Below are 17816 nucleotides of genomic sequence, written 5' to 3' on the forward strand. Positions count from 1 at the left end.
CCAGCTAAGTGAGTGATGCTGTAGAACCATGTCTCTCATAAACCATGAAGCAAAATCAAGATATCAAAAGATAGGAAAGAGAAAGAAAAAGCAAGCTTAGGGAAAATGTTTGAACTAATGTCTTTCACCAAAAATGGTAAGCACAACTCACACCTTTCACAGTAAAAACACTCCTCTTTGGAGCAATATTGAGCTTTCTTCCCAAAGAGCTAGCATCATATATTTGACAGTAGCAGAGTTATCACAATCTGTAGATTCATATGATATCATTGGTGTCACACTGAGACTGTTACTGTCATAAAAAGTAAATGTTTTTCATTCATATTCAATTTGAATCAGTCATTAATACCAGCAGATTTTTTGTTCAAAAACCAAAGCAGTAAAATAACTTTTGGGTTAATGGGTTTTAGAACTTTTATTCAAGTTTTTGTTAAGAGTTTTTTTGACACAAAGTGATCAGCTGTTTGCTTTAATGACTATGGAAGATGTTAAAATACAAACAAGTCACAGTCTCTAATATTTATAAAAGTAAGTTCATGTTGGATTTTTGGGGATTCAAGGTTAAAGGTATCATAAATTCACATGGACTCATTTTTAACCATTGAACTATTATTGAAAACACATTTAAAAAACCTAATAGATGCTTAAATTTGTTGTTTGTTCTTCATTTTTTAAATTTACTTATAACTCAAGTGAAATTGAGTTATAAGTAAACTGATAGAGTTTATAGTTTTTGCTCCACATTTGTAATATATTGTGTGGACGAGCGACGCCCCTGAAGGGTCCACTGAGAGGAAAGAGTGAGAGAGACTGTCTCATAGGTTTCTATTCAGCCATGTCAACGTTAATCTCACCGCCTGATATCATTCATCTTCTTTGAGAGTTTGTTTTTAAAAGACAGACAAAACTTGCCAATCACTTCTCCTGGAGGTACGAACTAATAAACGTGTGCACACATTAAACCTGAAGTGTCCCCATCAACCTTGAGAACACAGTCTTTGTGTTTTTGATGCTTTTGAGAACCTTTTCTTTGAAATTCAGTAATACTACAATATGTTACATTCATGTGTCCACGCATGGATAAATAAAAACACAATTCACAGTGAATCTTATGTCAAATCCAAACTGCCCAAATCCTCACATCCAACAGAATTTACAGTAAACATGTGAACATACAAGACAGCTGAGATTACAGTTATGGTTTCCTTGAGGTTATACCTGTGTGATGATATCAAGGAGTGATCCTATACATCCTATAACAATAGACTTTTAACATGCACAGTTCACATGCACTACAGAATGCAAACACACACACACAAACACAAACTTGTGCACCGACTTTACCCAACTTTAAAATGTACTACTGGGCTGCCCACCTATCTGTCCTTGCTTGGTGGAAAAAAAGGTCCATTATCTTCCACGGACTCATGCCCTGCTTGGCTAGTGATAGAAAGATTGCTTTGTAAAAAATGTTCCCTGCGCTCTCTCCTTAACAGCCCTGTTGTAGTTAAGGAGTCATATTTTAGTAAAAGCTTTGTTGTTGGGAACACCATCAAAATCTGGAAGCAAATAAAACTATACATTAAAGCTCCAAAAATGTATGTAGATACTCCTATTTGTCAGAACCATTCGTTCACACCAGGCCTTGATGATATAGGTTTTCACATCTGGAGTCAAAAAGGCATCTGTAGTATAGGAGATTTATATATCAATGGGAGTTTTGCTACATTTGCTCAATTGAGAGCTGTGTACGATATACCAGCAACACATTTTTTCAGATACTTACAGATCAGGGATTATGTCAGAAAGCACTTGCCAAATTTTGTAACCCTGAACAAACATGAGTCCATGGAAGAGATAAATCAATTTGATCCGGTTAAACACGGGGCTGTTTCCCATTTTTATCAAATCTTACACAGCATAGATGAGGTGAATACGTTGGGTCTTAAACAGACGTGGGCTGAAGAGTTAAATGTGGAGATAAAAGATGAGACCTGGGATGAATGTTTAAAGAATATACATGACTGTTCAGTCAATGTACGACACAATCTTATACAGTTTAGAACACTTCACAGACTTTATTACTCTAAGGAAAAACTGCATAGTTTTTTCCCTGATGTTTCTCCTCTCTGTAATAGATGTCAATCCTCAATAGGTAATTTAACGCACTCATTCTGGTCATGTAGTAAACTATCAGTGTACTGGAAAAACATCTTTTGCTGTTTGTCTGAGGCTTTTGGAAAATGGAAACCTGACCCACTGGTGGCCATCCTTGGAGCTACAAGCTCCTTATCTTTTGCTGATAAGTATGAGAAGAAGGCTGTTTTGTTTGGAATGGTGGTTGCAAAAAAGCTAATACTAAGAGTGTGGAAGATGGACTCTGTGCCCACCTTTGATCTGTGGCTGGGAGAAATGGCGAACACTTTGAACCTTGAGAGACTGAGATTCCACAAAGAAGACAGAGGAAGTGTGTTCAATAAGATCTGGGACCCTTTGCTGAACTTTCTTCGTGGCACACATTAATATTCTGCGTCATAACTGCACCATCCTGCTGCAAATGTGTCTTTGTTTTTTCAAGTTTTTCTTTTTTTTTCCTAATAAGAACTGCTTAGGATAAGGTTTTAATGTGATCAAGCCTGCTATTGCAACAGACGTGCTCTTTCTTGTTTTGTTTTTTTTATTTTTCCTTTTGGGAGGGGGGGGGTTAGCTTTTATTTTTAAGTTTTGCTTTGTTTGTGTGTTGTCAAGTCTGTATTTTCTATGTTTATAAAAGCAATAAATATATTTTCAAAAAACTTGTGCGCCGACTCCAAGGACACCCACTGCTGAATTCCTTCTATGATAATTGAGAGTGTACTGACAACAGCGTTATGGAAACAATTCTGTATTTTCAATACAGGTGTTCTGTGTGTGTGATGTGTGCATGAGTGTACAATGTGTGTGTGATTTTTCACAAGTGTGTGTGTGGTATTCACACAGATAATTAAGTCACACAGACAGTCTGTATGTGTTAATTATCAGGTACATATACAGTACTTAGCAACACACACTCCCTCTCAACAACCAATCATTATCTACCCACTGCTATCAGGCTGGGTGTGTGTGTGTATGTGTGTGTGTGTGTGCGTGCGTGCGTGTGTGCGTGCGTGCGTGCGTGTGTGTGAGAAAGAGAGAGAGAGAGAGAATAGGACACAGACAGAAAATGAAAGTGATGTACATGGTTGTAGGTGTATTTTTATACAGTGTATGTAGACTTTTATAGGTCTCAGAAAAAGATTTCAAATTTGTTTGTGCATGTGTGTGTGTGTGTGTGTGTGTGTGTGTGTGTGTGTGTGTGTGTGTGTGTGTGTGTGTGTCTGTGTTTGTGTGTCTGTGTCTGTGTGTATGCATGGGGCATTGCTGGGAAGCCAGCCCTGTCAGCAGCTCACAATAGCCAGTCTGGTTTTACAATGGGAGGTGTAGAGTTGTAAAAGTTGTGAATGTACTGGAAGAAATTTGGATGGAGTCCTGGAAGCAAAAGATAGAGACGGTTAAAGGGCTTTGACTATGACACAACATTTTCCCTGTTATGTGCAAGAACTGCAGTGGACTGTTCAAAGTGAAGAAGAAGAAGAAGAAGAAGAAGAAGAAGAAGAAGAAGAAGAAGAAGAAGAAGAAGAAGAAGAAGAATGATACTAGTTCCAAATCACAGGCATTCAAAAGTGTGTTTCTTTAGCACGTTCTCATGCAGCTGAAGTAGTTTGCATTAACTCAGTGACCTCTTCCTGAGTGTTGAGTTCAGAACTGATTGATTCAATGTTAATGCTGCTGTTGCTATTTTTAGTATTAGAATCTACACTGGAGACATAGTGCATGCAGTTCTACCTTTGTGACCACCATATGGCATTAGCAAGTCTTTCTTTGTTATGTAACCTCTCAGGACAGAGGCCACAGCAGTTTAACTCACACATCTTTATGCTTACATATGCTTATATCATATCATATATTGCAACTTAACTAATTAAAACAGTCTTTTCCTTAGCTTGAGCATCTATATGATAGTAGCTCTGGGGAAACACATTGGTAAGAGAAAAGGAATATGCCAATGGCCACGGTTACATGATGTTTTTTAATTCTGAATTAATAATTCCGAATTAAATAATTCTGAATTAAAGTATTCTCCTTCGTGTTTACATGGAAATAGTAATTCCGAATTGAGGTTTACATGGAAAACACGTTTAATTGTTTTTATTCAATTCATCTTAAGGTCTGGGGGTTGGGAAGGGTTCTGATTGGACAGGGGTGGGCGTGACGTATTTACGTTTACCGGAAGAAAACAGACTCCAGTTCCCGCTTCTTTCATTTTCGGTTACAACATGGAAGACCACACAATAAGTTCAACTTTCGCTTTGATTTTGACTATAGTTGTACAGCTCAACACAAACGTACTACTTCACTTTCGTCAGCTGAGGACGAGAAGAGAGATAGAGGACCGGAGAAGGGAGGCGGAAGACCGGACTGTGGCGATTCAAAGCCGGTTAGTGCAACGGCTGCTCTACCTCAGCCTGGAATATGAGCCCGCCTGCGCGGAGTATGTGCGTCATCGCGACAGGACAAGGGAACGAGCATGCGCAGAACGACCGGAATTAATTTAAAGCGGAATGAACGTATACATGACAGAGGAATTATTCAATTCGGATTTAAAATCAGAATAAACCAGACACTTACATCGGATTTAAGTTTAATTCGGAATTATCATTTTCATTCGGAATTAGGTGTTTACATGGTCATTTTAAATCTTTTTAAAGAGGATTTAATCTTAATTCGGAATTAAAGAGGAATTAAAAGTCTCATGTAAACGTAGCCATTAAATTATTTAGGTAGAAGAGACAGTATCCTATGAATTTTAAAAACTGGGACATATATTTCAATAAGTGCTCATTGGAATGGGCACTACAAAATATAATTATTTAACCCTTTATGCAGAGTTTTTTGGTTGATAAGACCAGTGTTCATTTTGTTAACGAAATTATGACGATAAATGTTCGTCAACGACTCATTTTTTCAGTACGAAAACCAGACTATGACGAGCTAAAGTGCATCACTGATAATAAAAACTCTGACAAACAGATGTTTTGATTTTGTTAACGAGACAATGACAAGACAAAAACATTAGTGGCCGGAAAAAAAAGCTGCCAAAATTAACACTGGATAAGATTGTGTACATAATCCCCACTTGACTGTTGATGCATTTAAAAGCAGGGCATGATGAAAGGAGGATGGGAATGTGGGCTGAATCGGAGAGTGGAGTGAACTGAGGTGGAAAAGAGCATTGCCGGTGATATATCCAAAAATGGGGTGCATTAATTGGATAATCAGATGGCTGTAGGCACCAAGCATTCTTGCCCTTGTTTGGAGATTTGCACAAAAAATGTGTGCATCCTGGTGGGAAGGAACAGAATATGTGAACATTTGATTGTAGATTTATAAAAGTAAATGTAGCAGGTGCAAAGAGCTGTTTGACTGATCAAAACTTGGGTTAGTTAAGGAGTTGTATGTGTCTATAAAGCAGAAAAGAGCTGTATTTGATATCAGAATGCAGATTTAAGCACATCACCTGCCATTATGTCTAACTGTCTTGTTTCCTGCTGTTTTCTATTGAGCAGTATGGGCAGATTGGTGGCTTGAGTGGCATGCTTTGACTGTTTATCTCATCATTTTCATCTCATCCTGGTAGAGATTTCACGTTATTCATTCTGCTCTGTAGCCTTCTGTTGCATCCATGAAAACAAAAACAGTACTGAAGAAGTTAAATAACAACATTTCCATTACAAAGAACAAAGTTAATTTCCGAAAGCTCCCATTCCCACACTCAGATGCTTCAAATGCCTGCATATTCTCTTAATAAACACATGCACATTGGTCCAAGTAGACGCATTTGCAACTACGAAGGCATGCATAGAGATAAAAGCAAGTACCCCTGCAGAAGGAACTACAAAGGCATACAGTAATCAGATCCTCCTCATGAAAAGTGCCACTGTTCTTCTGCCTGTCATTTATGATAGTGACAGGACAGATAACTTAGATAACAGCAACAAGAGCACGCAGTCACTGATATCATCAGGGGCCTTAAGGGAAGCACCGTCTTGCATGAACAGTTTTCTATGATAATAAAATACTGGAACAGAAACAGGGAGTCACATGCACAGATAAAATCAGTAAAAGTTACAAAATAAGTCAATCAGAATCTCTGGTAGCGGCACTGTCAATGCTGCTGCCACCTGTAGCAAGTTAGCAGCAGCCCCCATGCAGAAGCAAACCTGTATCTTGTGGTGTTCTTATTCAGTGTTTTCTGGGCCCAGACACGAGCAAGAAAGAGATTAAACTTTGGTGCTCAGAGCGACCTCAGGTTTCATTAAGGATCTCACGGCACCATAGATAAAGTGCTGTACTGTACGGGGCCTTTCTTTTTTTTTTTTCCCCTCTCCGCCCACGAATGAGTGAATTTCATCCCTCCTTAATCCCTCAAGTATGCTGGAGATGAAGACAGTCACGACAAGCGTTAGTCTGAGACGCAGGAGTGTGAGAGAAAAACAGAAGGGGTCAAAGAGAGCAGCTAAAGAGAAGGTGTCTGGAGACAGGGAAATGTGAGGATTCAATGTTAGTGAAAGAGGATTGAGTATAAAACATAAAGTAAAAGCCATCATGAAGTGATAATGAAACAGAGATTACCTTTGTTATAAAATTATGTAGGATATGTCTGCAACCCAAGCAAAGATGGTGGAAGATGGTCAGGGACAAACTCAAACGCTTACTTTGGTGTGCCCCCAATATCTGCTTTCAACTGATCCTGCAGTCTGGCAATTGTCAGTTACATTTCCAACACTGACTGTTCATGTTGTTTTTCCTGGGTTCAAAATGGGGTTCAAAGTTCAACAAAAAGGTTTCTCAGTATTAGTAAAACTCCCAATTTAGTTATTTCTAATAAAGCATGTTCAAGGCTCAATACTACAAAAAAGAAACATCTGAAAAGTAATATTATAATTACCTTAAAATGTAGAATATAGAACACACCAAACATGTCTCACCCTGTCGGGAATCTATTTCACATAACCAGCCGCTAACCATACATTATCCCTTTCTTATCAGGGTCTTTTTCTCATCACTTTAATCACATTTCTACTAAGTAAAATTTCATACAACTCTTACACACTGACACCCCCCCTCGCAGCTCATAGGTTAGACATCCTCCTGCTGTGTAAGACTCCATATAGTAGCTACTACTACTATAAATCTCATCACTATCATCTCTCTCTCTCTTCATCTCCTGTATCCCTCTTTCCAACCCCAACTCGGTCTCAGCAGATGTGTGTCTAACATGAGTCTGGTTCTGCTGGAGGTTTCTGCCTGTTAAAGGACGTTTTTCCTTGCCGCTGTCACTAGATAAATACTACGAGGTGCAATGCTCATGGTGGATTAAGATGAGATCAGACTGATTCCTGTCTGTCAGAGGGGGCTGGACTGTCTTGATTTTAGGTCTTAATAATAATATAACATAGAGTGGTCTAGACCTGCTATGTTTGTAAAAGCGTCTTGAGATAATGTTTGTTGGGATTTGGTGCTATCTAAATAAAGATAGATTGATTGATTGATTGATTGATTGATTGATTGATTGATTGATTGATTGATTGATTGATTGATTGATTGATTATCTCACTAAAAATAACCTACATCTTTTCAGTGTTCTGCTGACTTTCACCTGTGATACTCTGATAATAACAACAACTGTCAGTCACCTCACAGTCATAAGATTCATGCAACTCTGTGCTCTTCTTACGAACATTAAACAAGACACTATGTTAAAGCATGTCACAACTTATGTTAGCTAGCGAGAACAGGGCTCAACCACTTCAATGATGGATGGATACAATCTTGCAGGAGTGTGTTTACCACATACTACATGCTTTAAGGGTTGATGCTCTACTAAACACTTCAGCGTGTGTTGACCTGATGTTCAGAAGCGATCTCATGCAGCGAGTGTTACATGACTACAGGGAGAGTGGGTGGATGCTTTTTTGAGGTTTGCTATAAGGCTCAAGTAGAAGACTTGCGCTGGCTTGAAATATCAGTCATTAGAGGATACTGTAAGATATTATGGTATTAAAGTAAAAATTAAGGTATTATCAAGCTGAATGGGTGTGACGCCCCTGACTACAAGGGATTTCAGCTGAGGCTTTGATGCTTTGTCAAGTCTGACTTGCTTTCATGAAGTCAGGCTCCTGTGTAACTTATGCATGTCACAGAGCTTAGAGTGATGTCTTCTACTTTTAATTGTATAATGTGTAATCGACATACTAAGGCCTTTGCTTTCCATCCTTTAAGGACTTCACAAAGCACCTCTGCTTTGCAACATTACCATTGTGTCTCATTTAATCAACTTCAAGAAGAGACTCGCAGCTATGGTTTGAAGGACAAAAACTGGAGAGGAAACTAAGTACCTAAAGATTACATTTTTCATGCTAGTTTAGTCCCTAACCAGAGTGAAGTTGGTGGAGAAGGTAAGGTATAATAGTCTGTTCAGTCTCCATGCTGGTTGATATGAGACTTTGAGAAGCATAACTGCTATTACTGTTAGCAATGGTGGTAAATAGCTGCTAACTTTGTGATAGTTCTTGTAAAATGAACATTTTAAAGGGTCATTGCAACACTATAGGAAAAAAAGATTTCTGAATTTATATGAAGTTACAACATAAAGAAATTCACTTTAGTTTGGCATATTAAACAGAAACAGGCGACTAGTTGCTGGGCTTGTGCGTATGATAGACTTATCACAGAGCTTGAAAATAGCAACACTGTCCTGCTGTTTAAAAGTGTTACAGTGACACAAACAAAATAATCAATATGTGTGGGGAAGTATTTAGGGCCCTGTGATTTCTGCGTTCAGGGAAATTTCGGACGGAATAGTGGAATTGGCAAATAAAAATGGAATCTACTGTTAAACGCGGAATATTGCGGAAATGGACATAATGTGACTGAAATGCTGTCATCATGAGGAGAAGGAATGTTTATCTGGGGAAATGTTTCTGGGGGACCGATCATTCGTGGCACCACCTGTGCATCTCCTCACAAACACTCACCCGCTCCCTCCCGAAATAAATAACATGTCGAAGCGGCCTCCAGAAACACCGGCTAAGTCTACAAAAAAACTATGAAATTAATCTCTTACTCCAAAAATACAGAGCCGAACAGTTCCCAAATGACTTCTGTGTGTCAGGTGACATGCTTTTTTGCAAATTCTGCCAACATACTGTTGACTGGAAATGTAAAAATATGCGTGATTACCACTTATTGTCCAAAAGCCATGTGAAAAACAGAGAAAAACGCCGTGCTGCTAATGCTAGCCAGGCCAACCTGCAATTACTTTTTACATTTCATTAATGGACACTTTATTCACTGACACAACCAGCACACACTATATGGTGGTAAAATAAGTATAAAGGGTAAAAAACAGAATTCCCCCAAAATTAATATGGAAAAATCGTAATTTGGAGGAAAAAAAAATGGCTTCCACAGGGCCGTAAGTAATAACAGGGGATCAGGAGAACCCCTAGCTGTCCCCTGGACTCTCCCCTGACACCTTCACCTCTCGTTTTGTATTGCACATAGCAGTACTGTGTCCTGCCTCACTTTCTACAGTTTCTTTACGTCTGTCTGTGTCTTATCTCTTGGAAACACTCATCAGCAGGACACCAAAATAACACAACTTGCATTTTGAATGTTCCATTATCACAACAGAGGATTCGTATGTGGATGAGGCTTGTTAATTACCATCCCAAACTTAAGAAACCGGCTACACAACACTGTTAATACAGTGATAAGAGAAGTTTTATATTTTAAGATGAGATGTTGACCTCGAACATTGCATTAAGAGTAGGGACATGACAAAAGACATGTCTCTCTCTCTCTTAGATCACTTGCAGAACTATTCAGAACAGGGTTTGGAGCAAGTGGAGATTGTTCACTTAATGATTCCAGACAGTGATCTTCTATGGATGAAAAAAGGGTAAAAATGGTCAGTAAATAAGCCCTAAGTGACCTGCCCAGGTATTGTCTATGTGTGGGAAACATTGCACTGTAGCAGCTGTAGACTATGTGCTCACTGGGGTGTCATCTGTGAAGTGTGGCTGCTCAAACACCAGATGCAGAAAGTTACGCATGATGGGAGGAAGTTATATTGAGCTCGTAATGTTAAATAGACTGTGCATGAGACCCAAAGCTTGTGTCCAAGATGAGTCAAGGATAAAAAATCTTCAAAAGCCTTTTTCAGACAAAGTTTGGTGTTAATGTCTGGGGTGAAAAAATCCCAAAGTCATTCTTTCAGGCTACGCTAACCTCCTAAACTGCATGTATACTTTTAACTAGCGTCTGCTGACTCCAAACCGTGAGAAAAATGTTGCCTCCTCTTTATCAAATTAAAGACACTCTGACATTTCATGGAACAATTTTAACTTTTGCACTGTATACATTTGAACCGTATTGAAGCATGTGTGCAGACACACACACATACACACACTAACACACAAGCAAGTTTAATTCAGTTCTCTACCTGATGCCAAACCCGCATCGTCATTTAATCTTTATCTGTGCCCATCTCCCTGGTCCTGATTAGACATCTCGCTTTTCAGAGCAGCCGTGGAGTGGACAAGATTAGATCTGTTACTATGAGTCTCTCTCCTGGTGATGATGGCGGTTTTGACTGTACAGTCGGTGGATACATTTCCATAACTGTATGAATGAGTAAGTGCATTGGTTCTTGTCTGAGTGCATGCTAAACAAATTAACCAGGATCCACTGGTTGAGACTGCATTTGGACTGACACACACACATAAACACACAAAGGACACAGCTATAACACACACACACCAACCGTAGAGCAGATTATGTGCACCTGTAAGCTAGTGGCACGCTCCAGGGTGTCTGCCCACCAAACTGGGGCTTAGACACACATACACCGGGACACACACACACACACATGGCAAAGTTGGCCCTGCTAAGCACTGCAGTCAAAACCAGTATAAGAGAGCAAAGGCATTCCTCACTCCTCTGAGCCTCTGCTCTCAAGCCAAATGATTAGAGTGCTCTAATCAGCGGAGGCTCTGAAAGGATATTTATCTCACTGCATTTCGTCTCTTTCACTCTGTCTATCACTGCAGCTCTCTCTTTTCCTTCAACGACAACCTATCTTTTGAGATAGGTATGTTTTTTTCAACAGGGCGAGTATGGCTGTGGCCTCAAGTATGGCTTTAGTGACAGAGACACTGAAGAGAAGCGAGCCCGAGACAGAGAAAGAGAGATGTATGATGGTATGTCCAGCAGCTTTCAACAGAGAACATCATTGTCCTGGCAGACTGCGGAGCAAACCACAGGTGTGGCTTCACCCTAGCTGCACCACACAGCCACAATGTGTGTGTGTGTGTGTGTGTGTGTGTGTGTGTGTGTGTGTGTGTGTGTGTGTGTGTGTGTATGTGTGTGTATGTGTGTGTGAATCTGTGCACTTGTGTGTCTGTCTGCGTGAGAGAGTGTGTGTGCTTGTGTGCTCCAGTGAAGAAGCGAGTGAGTGAAAGAAGATGACAACGAATGTCAGTGGGGATAAAAAGGAAGTAGCTGATTTCTTGGTGTTGATTCCCTTAATCCACAACAGCTTTATTTCAAAATGAATGTCTTGGGTCCTGGTGAATGTGCTGCCAGTTGAACACTGACGTGATTATTAGAGTTGGAATACAGTCTTACACATGGGGCTGCTTAGCCAGGACTTTTTTCTCTCTTACATATTTAGTCTCATGGATTAAAGTACATCACTCATGTTTTATTACTTTCTGCTCGGTCCTTCCTCTCTTTAAATTGAATGCACCACAAATTAGTAATGTAATTTATTGGAATGTTAAAGGGAATTGTGTTTTGGCTGGTAACAATTAAGAAAGTACCCAATTAGGTATTTGTAATTGGACTCAGATTTGGCTGTTTAATACTCAGCTTATAAGTATCCCTTCTTTTCAGATGCGTCACCAAATGCCTATTTCAGGTCTTGTGTTTTTCTCGTATAGAGCACATTTATCAGTTAAATCATGAGCCACCACTCAGCTACATGTTTTAACGTACACAAACTGCTGTTTCCAATGTTATGTGAATGTTTAAAGCTCCTGTGAGGAGATTTTAGCTGGTGATGAGACAGTGGCGGCTGGCCAATAGAGGGCGCTCGGGTGCCGCTCCACCACATTACCTTCAATAAGACATAAAAAACTAAATTATAATGAAATAATAAAATAATATTCTGAACTATATGTATATACACTACCAGTCAAAAGTTTGGAAACCTTCTCATTCAACAGTTATTGTTTATTTTGATTATTGTAAACACTGTAGATTAATACTGAAGACATCAAAACTATGAAAGAACATATATGGAATTATTGAATGAACAAAAAAGTGTTAAACAAAGCAGAATCTGTTTTATATTTTAGATTCTGTAAAGTAGCCCCCTTTTTCCTTCATGACAGCTTTGCACACTCTTGGTATTCTCTCAGTCTGCTTCATGAAGTGGTCTCCTGGAATGGTTTCTAATGAACATAAGCCTTGTCAAGAGTTCATTTGTAGAATGACTTGCCTTCTTAATGTGTTTGAGACCATCAGTTGTGCTGTTCAGAGGTAGGGTTAGTACACAGTGGATAGCCCTATTTGACTACTGTTGTAATCCAGATTATGGTAAAACCAGATTATTTCATAGTTTTGATGTCTTCAGTATTAATCTACAATGTTGAAAATAATTAAAATAAATTAAAACCATTGAATGAGAAGGTGTGTCCAAACTTTTGACTGGTAGTGTATATTTTAGATGAGCAAGATAAAAATGATATAGTTAATGATGAGTAAAGTTGTTTCGTTCATCTGTGTTGTCTGATTGGTGACGTGTTTTCACCCTGGGCGCAAAAATCTTTGGCCCTAGACTCTGGTTAAAAGTTGTACATGCACAGTAGCTCCTCTTCAATACAAGAGATAGGACCATCCCTGCGCCCAGAGCTGAATGCAGCTGGATGGGGCCCACGTCACAGCCGTCTGTCCTAAAGGGCGGCTGATTGACAGGTGGAGCCTGGTCGAGCCGCGAGAGTTGGAGGCGATCGGACAGAGATGCAGAATGGAGAAAGAGAAATTAAATAATTCAGTGAAATCATTTAAGACATCATCTTTTGAGAGGAGAACGTACCAGGAGAAGCTCCACGTGATAGAGCGCAGACCTGATCAGCCGAACATCACCATTAATCATCAGTCCAAAGACAGAGGGAGACAATACACCCGGCCTTACCAGGACTTGGTTTAGCAACAAGGCTTGGCTAACTGCATGTAGTGAGGCTAATGCTTTATTCTGCTTTCCCTGCCTCCTTTTTCAAATGTCAGAATCTGACCCAGCATGGATTAAGACAGGTAGTACTGATTTGAAGCACTTTTCAGATGTGATACCTAAGTACATGTTTGCTTTTTGGTATGTCTATTTTGAAGTTATAGCCCCCCCCTGGAGAAAACTCCACCAACCACCACTGGTACTGATGCCACTTAATGACACACAAAATCAGAACATCAAGAATAAGATGGTTATTTTTATAAAGTTGTACTTAGTGTCTAAATCTATAGCTGCATGGTAGGTTTCAGGCAATGTGATGTAACTGCATGCTGCCAAAACAATATATCTATCCCCACATGTACCCCGGCAAAGATTCTAGATGAGTGATATATATTTGATAGTAAAAAGAAAGCAGAATGTGACCTTTAAAAAATAAAAAATAAACACTACATATGCATGTACAGGACAAAATCAGCAATTACCTTTTTGTCCAGAAGGGGCGCCAAAATCCACCCCAACTTAAAGTTCCCCACAGGAGCTCTAGTGTGATTCTAATCAAGTTTTTAGTTCATTCACTTCACGAGAAAATTGATTTCAGACAAACTCAGGTCTGTGAAGAGTGACAGAGACAGCTAGGGACAGGTCACATAGTTTCCGAAAAAACCCTGATGAGGGTGGATGGAAAGAGGTTGTTTCCCAAAATGTTCACAGAGTGTTTCAAACTGTTTTATGTCCATGTGTTTTGGAGCGAGCTAAATCTCTATGGGTAATCAGTTCCTGGTGAATACCTTTGAAATGATGAACACTAGTTATCCTGAAAACAAGCTGGGGAAAAACAAGCTAGCGACAACCTTTGCCCCCCCCCCCCCCCCCCCCCCCTCACATCCTGCCTGAAACAGTTTTTTAACATGAATAATTTCTTTTTTTCTTTTCTTTTTGTATGGTTGTAATCTAAGGTTAATTTTCACGTGCAACAAGGTTTTTAAAGTTAATGATCTGCTGTGTTGTTGCTCTGATAGCTTTGCGTAAACTAATGCAGCTAATGAATGAACACACAACTATTACTCTCCAAAGTGCATGCAGACTGTGTCCTTTCAAATGATGATTTGAATGATCTTTTAGCTACATAGATCCTCAAATAATCAACAAATGATGTATTTTAATATGATTCTGTGTACATGTTTGCATTTTTATAACTCTTTCCCTGCTTTAGAAGCCTTCTGTTTAAGGTAGCTGACAAGATTTTAGCCTGAGTGTTTGAAGACAATGTGTTTAACTGACCCCTGGAGGGACAGTGTTTTTCCCCCTTTCCCTCCGCAGCTGGGTCACAGTAGAGTTCAGCTACAGACCAGCACCCCTCTGGCTAAAAGTCACTTGTCTTTGTCGGTTTTAAGGCGGCTGAAATTCACACGTCAAACACATATTTTTCACTTAATTCTACCCTCTTATCCTTGGTTTTTGAAAAACTATGTCCAGTTTATCCATCTCTTAAAAATAATCTGGCCATTTGGTAGGAACAGGCTTAGAAGAACTATCATAACAGTCCAAGATGCTGTCAAAATGTGCATTTGCTTCTATCCCTTTCTGCAATCACATAATACATCAGAATTCATAAAAGCAAACTGAAGTAGGCACACTGAAGATTTTGGAGATCACTGAATGGACCAGACGTTGTTGGACACTGGTTCGAAGGGATGTTTGGTATGATGCTCTAAACTACCAAAAGAGGAAGAAAATGATCAGGGAACAGTTTCCCCAGCACCCTCATCTTTGCAGAAATATTGTTTAAAAAAAATAATATGGCAATTGCTAAAGAGCATCTCAGAGGGAGACTCTCATAAAAGCTAAAGACAAGTGGGTTTAAGACATCCTCTAAATCTGCTTGACAATTGTACAGTCATTCAAGGATGTGGAGAAGACTTTCACAGCCTCTGTGACACAACAACACACACTGACCTTGACTGGGCTGTGAATGAACAGTGGGAGGATTCCCTGGGAAAAAAAGAATCTCAAAGCTTCACATTCAAACACTGCCGCTTTGCAGAAGTGTGTGTGCTGTGTGCATGTGTGTCTTATAAAGAGAGGGAAGGAAAGCCAGACATATTAGATGTTGTCTAACGAAACACTACACAGGCAGACAGACTGAGACACACATGAATAGAAAATATGTTATCAGCAGATCTGCAGGAGCTGTCTGTCTGTCCGACTGTCACACACCTTGCCGAGCTGAGCCTATATGGATTGTTTTATGATGACATATCCACTGCGCCTAGAGGGCCACCTGACATTCCTGACTCCAAACCCCCACTACACACAAACACACACACACCACCTCCACCGAGTTCCCTCTCCTCTCTCCTCCATGTATCACTGCAGGCAATGAGCAGCAGACACCTCTTTCACCACCCAGTTTCTCTGTCTCAAAGCCCTTCATCCCGGGGACCCATATTTCCCACCCTCACTGAGCAATATTTTGAATTAGAAATATTTGTCACTTTCTCTACAGATGAATTAAATAATATCCTTTTACAATAAAAAAGTACAAAAACAGTGGAATGTGAACTCTTCTTTTCTGTCTTTTAAAAACAGATGTATGTCTTAAATCGGGGCAGCAAATGTATCACCCTTAATGTTGCTGCGAGTTTGTCCATTTGCGTAAATTACTAAATTGAATAAGTTTATTATAACACACTTTGCTTTTGCTGCATTACACTTTGGTGATCATATTTATCTGTGGACCACACTCCCGGGCTATTCTGGGTATTTAGGTGAAAAGCCGGTAAGCAAATGAGTACAGTGGATAAATATAGATCAATATGACGTCTCATGTTTGTGCGCATAAATCAAACTAGCTGAATTGTATGAGAATGATTAAATCTCATGTTGACACGGGACAGAGTCACCAAAAACACGTGGCAAAATAACAGAGCACTTACCACCAGAGTCCGATGATATTGACCGGACAGAGCAAGATAAAGAACAGGGCCAGCTGGATCCGCGAGAGACGAACCGTCATGGTGAACGCAGCAAATCCTCCAGGAGACTCACCAGCAAAGTTTAAAGTACTGACGAGCTCAGCCGACTCCGAGTTGGATTATTTCTTAAATACATAGGAGGTCCTTGTTTTCTGGCGGTGCACTCGGCAAAAAAGCTCACTGGAAACTGTCTGTCAACAAGAGCGCAAAAAGTTCATCATCCAACTCCTCTTCTGTCGGGCGCATTTTAATGCGCAACAAAGTTGGTCAAGAGGCTACTGAAGAGATGTCCGCTTTCAAAGGTGTGGTTAACCTCTTCATTGTCTTTCTGCTCTATCAGTCGCAGAACATTAAATGCTCCCAAAACGCTCTGAGAAGAAACGAGAAGTGCAGCTCCAAGCAGTGAAGTCCTCTTTCAGAGCGAAAAGGCGCATGAAACGCCTCTGGTTGAGCGGACAGTCGAAGCCTCGCTCGCCGCTCTTTGGGGAATATTTAAAACAATGAAATAAAATAACCAGTAGGTCTGTAGGTAGTGAATAGATGGTGTAATGGATGCTGATCTACTTAACGCGCTGTGAAATGACGCGCTGATGAACCCAGTGCTCGTATTCTTTGTGCGCACCGGCAGCAGGTCTGTGTGCCACTGTCTGTCGATGTGTTTTCTTTGGATGATACAGGGAGCAAAATATGTGCTCCCCTTCTTCTTCTACCTTGCTGTGACGTCGCTCCGGGCAAAGCGAAATCCTCGCTGTCACTCAGAATGAAGGGGAAAGAAACTGCAATTAGTTTTAGTAGAACCCGGCTGAGAACTGCGAGGGGTAAACACACACACACGCACGCACACAGAGGGACCTGACACAGGCTGTAGTGTGTTTATGGTGGACCCGAAATCAGAGCTAATGGAATGAGATGATGTCAGCACAGGTGTGGTAGCACCTTTCTGATGCTTGTGCCAACAGACTGGCACATTCTAAAGACATCTGGGTGTCTTGTAATGTCTTTCATGGGCTAAAATTCAAAGGATCACATTTAAAGGGATTGCTGTATTCTATTAGCATGAACATTTTGTCCTCAATAAAACCCAAAGTTTTAGAGAGGTTATTTTGCGTCTTCTCATAAACCAAAAGGTGTGTGTGCGTGTGTGTGTGTGTGTGTGTGTGTGTGTGTGTGTGTGTGTGTGTGTGTGTGTGTGTCAGTGTGTGCTAGGGGACTGGATAGTATTATCGCCTATCTGGCCAAGGGCATATCCATTGAAATTCAACACCACAGTACTGTAGTCGCCCATAAAAGCCCTGTCACCCGACTTCGTTCCACTGCAGTGATGCAATCAATCACAAGTGTAACTCAAGGCAAACCCACCCAGTCAAGTACCACTGTCTTTCCACAGGGCCTTTCCATGGGTACATTCACAAATGCGCTAACCATAGCCATGGCAGTATCTACCGCCAGTGACATGCAGGCCCACC

General features: G+C 40.2%; 1 protein-coding gene across 1 annotated transcript in view; it reads right to left on the reverse strand.

The window, feature by feature from the left end:
• wnt6b (wingless-type MMTV integration site family, member 6b) overlaps positions 1 to 16973 on the reverse strand; it is a 40741-nt gene extending 23768 nt beyond the window's left edge. Inside the window, exon 1 of the mRNA XM_034693139.1 lies at positions 16312 to 16973. Coding sequence (XP_034549030.1) covers positions 16312 to 16391 — 80 coding nt within the window. The 5' untranslated portion in view covers positions 16392 to 16973. The remainder of the gene's footprint in view (positions 1 to 16311) is intronic.
• Positions 16974 to 17816: the final 843 nt, after the last annotated feature.

This window comes from Notolabrus celidotus, chromosome 10, assembly GCF_009762535.1.
Source record: "Notolabrus celidotus isolate fNotCel1 chromosome 10, fNotCel1.pri, whole genome shotgun sequence".
Taxonomy (NCBI): Eukaryota; Metazoa; Chordata; class Actinopteri; order Labriformes; family Labridae; genus Notolabrus; species Notolabrus celidotus.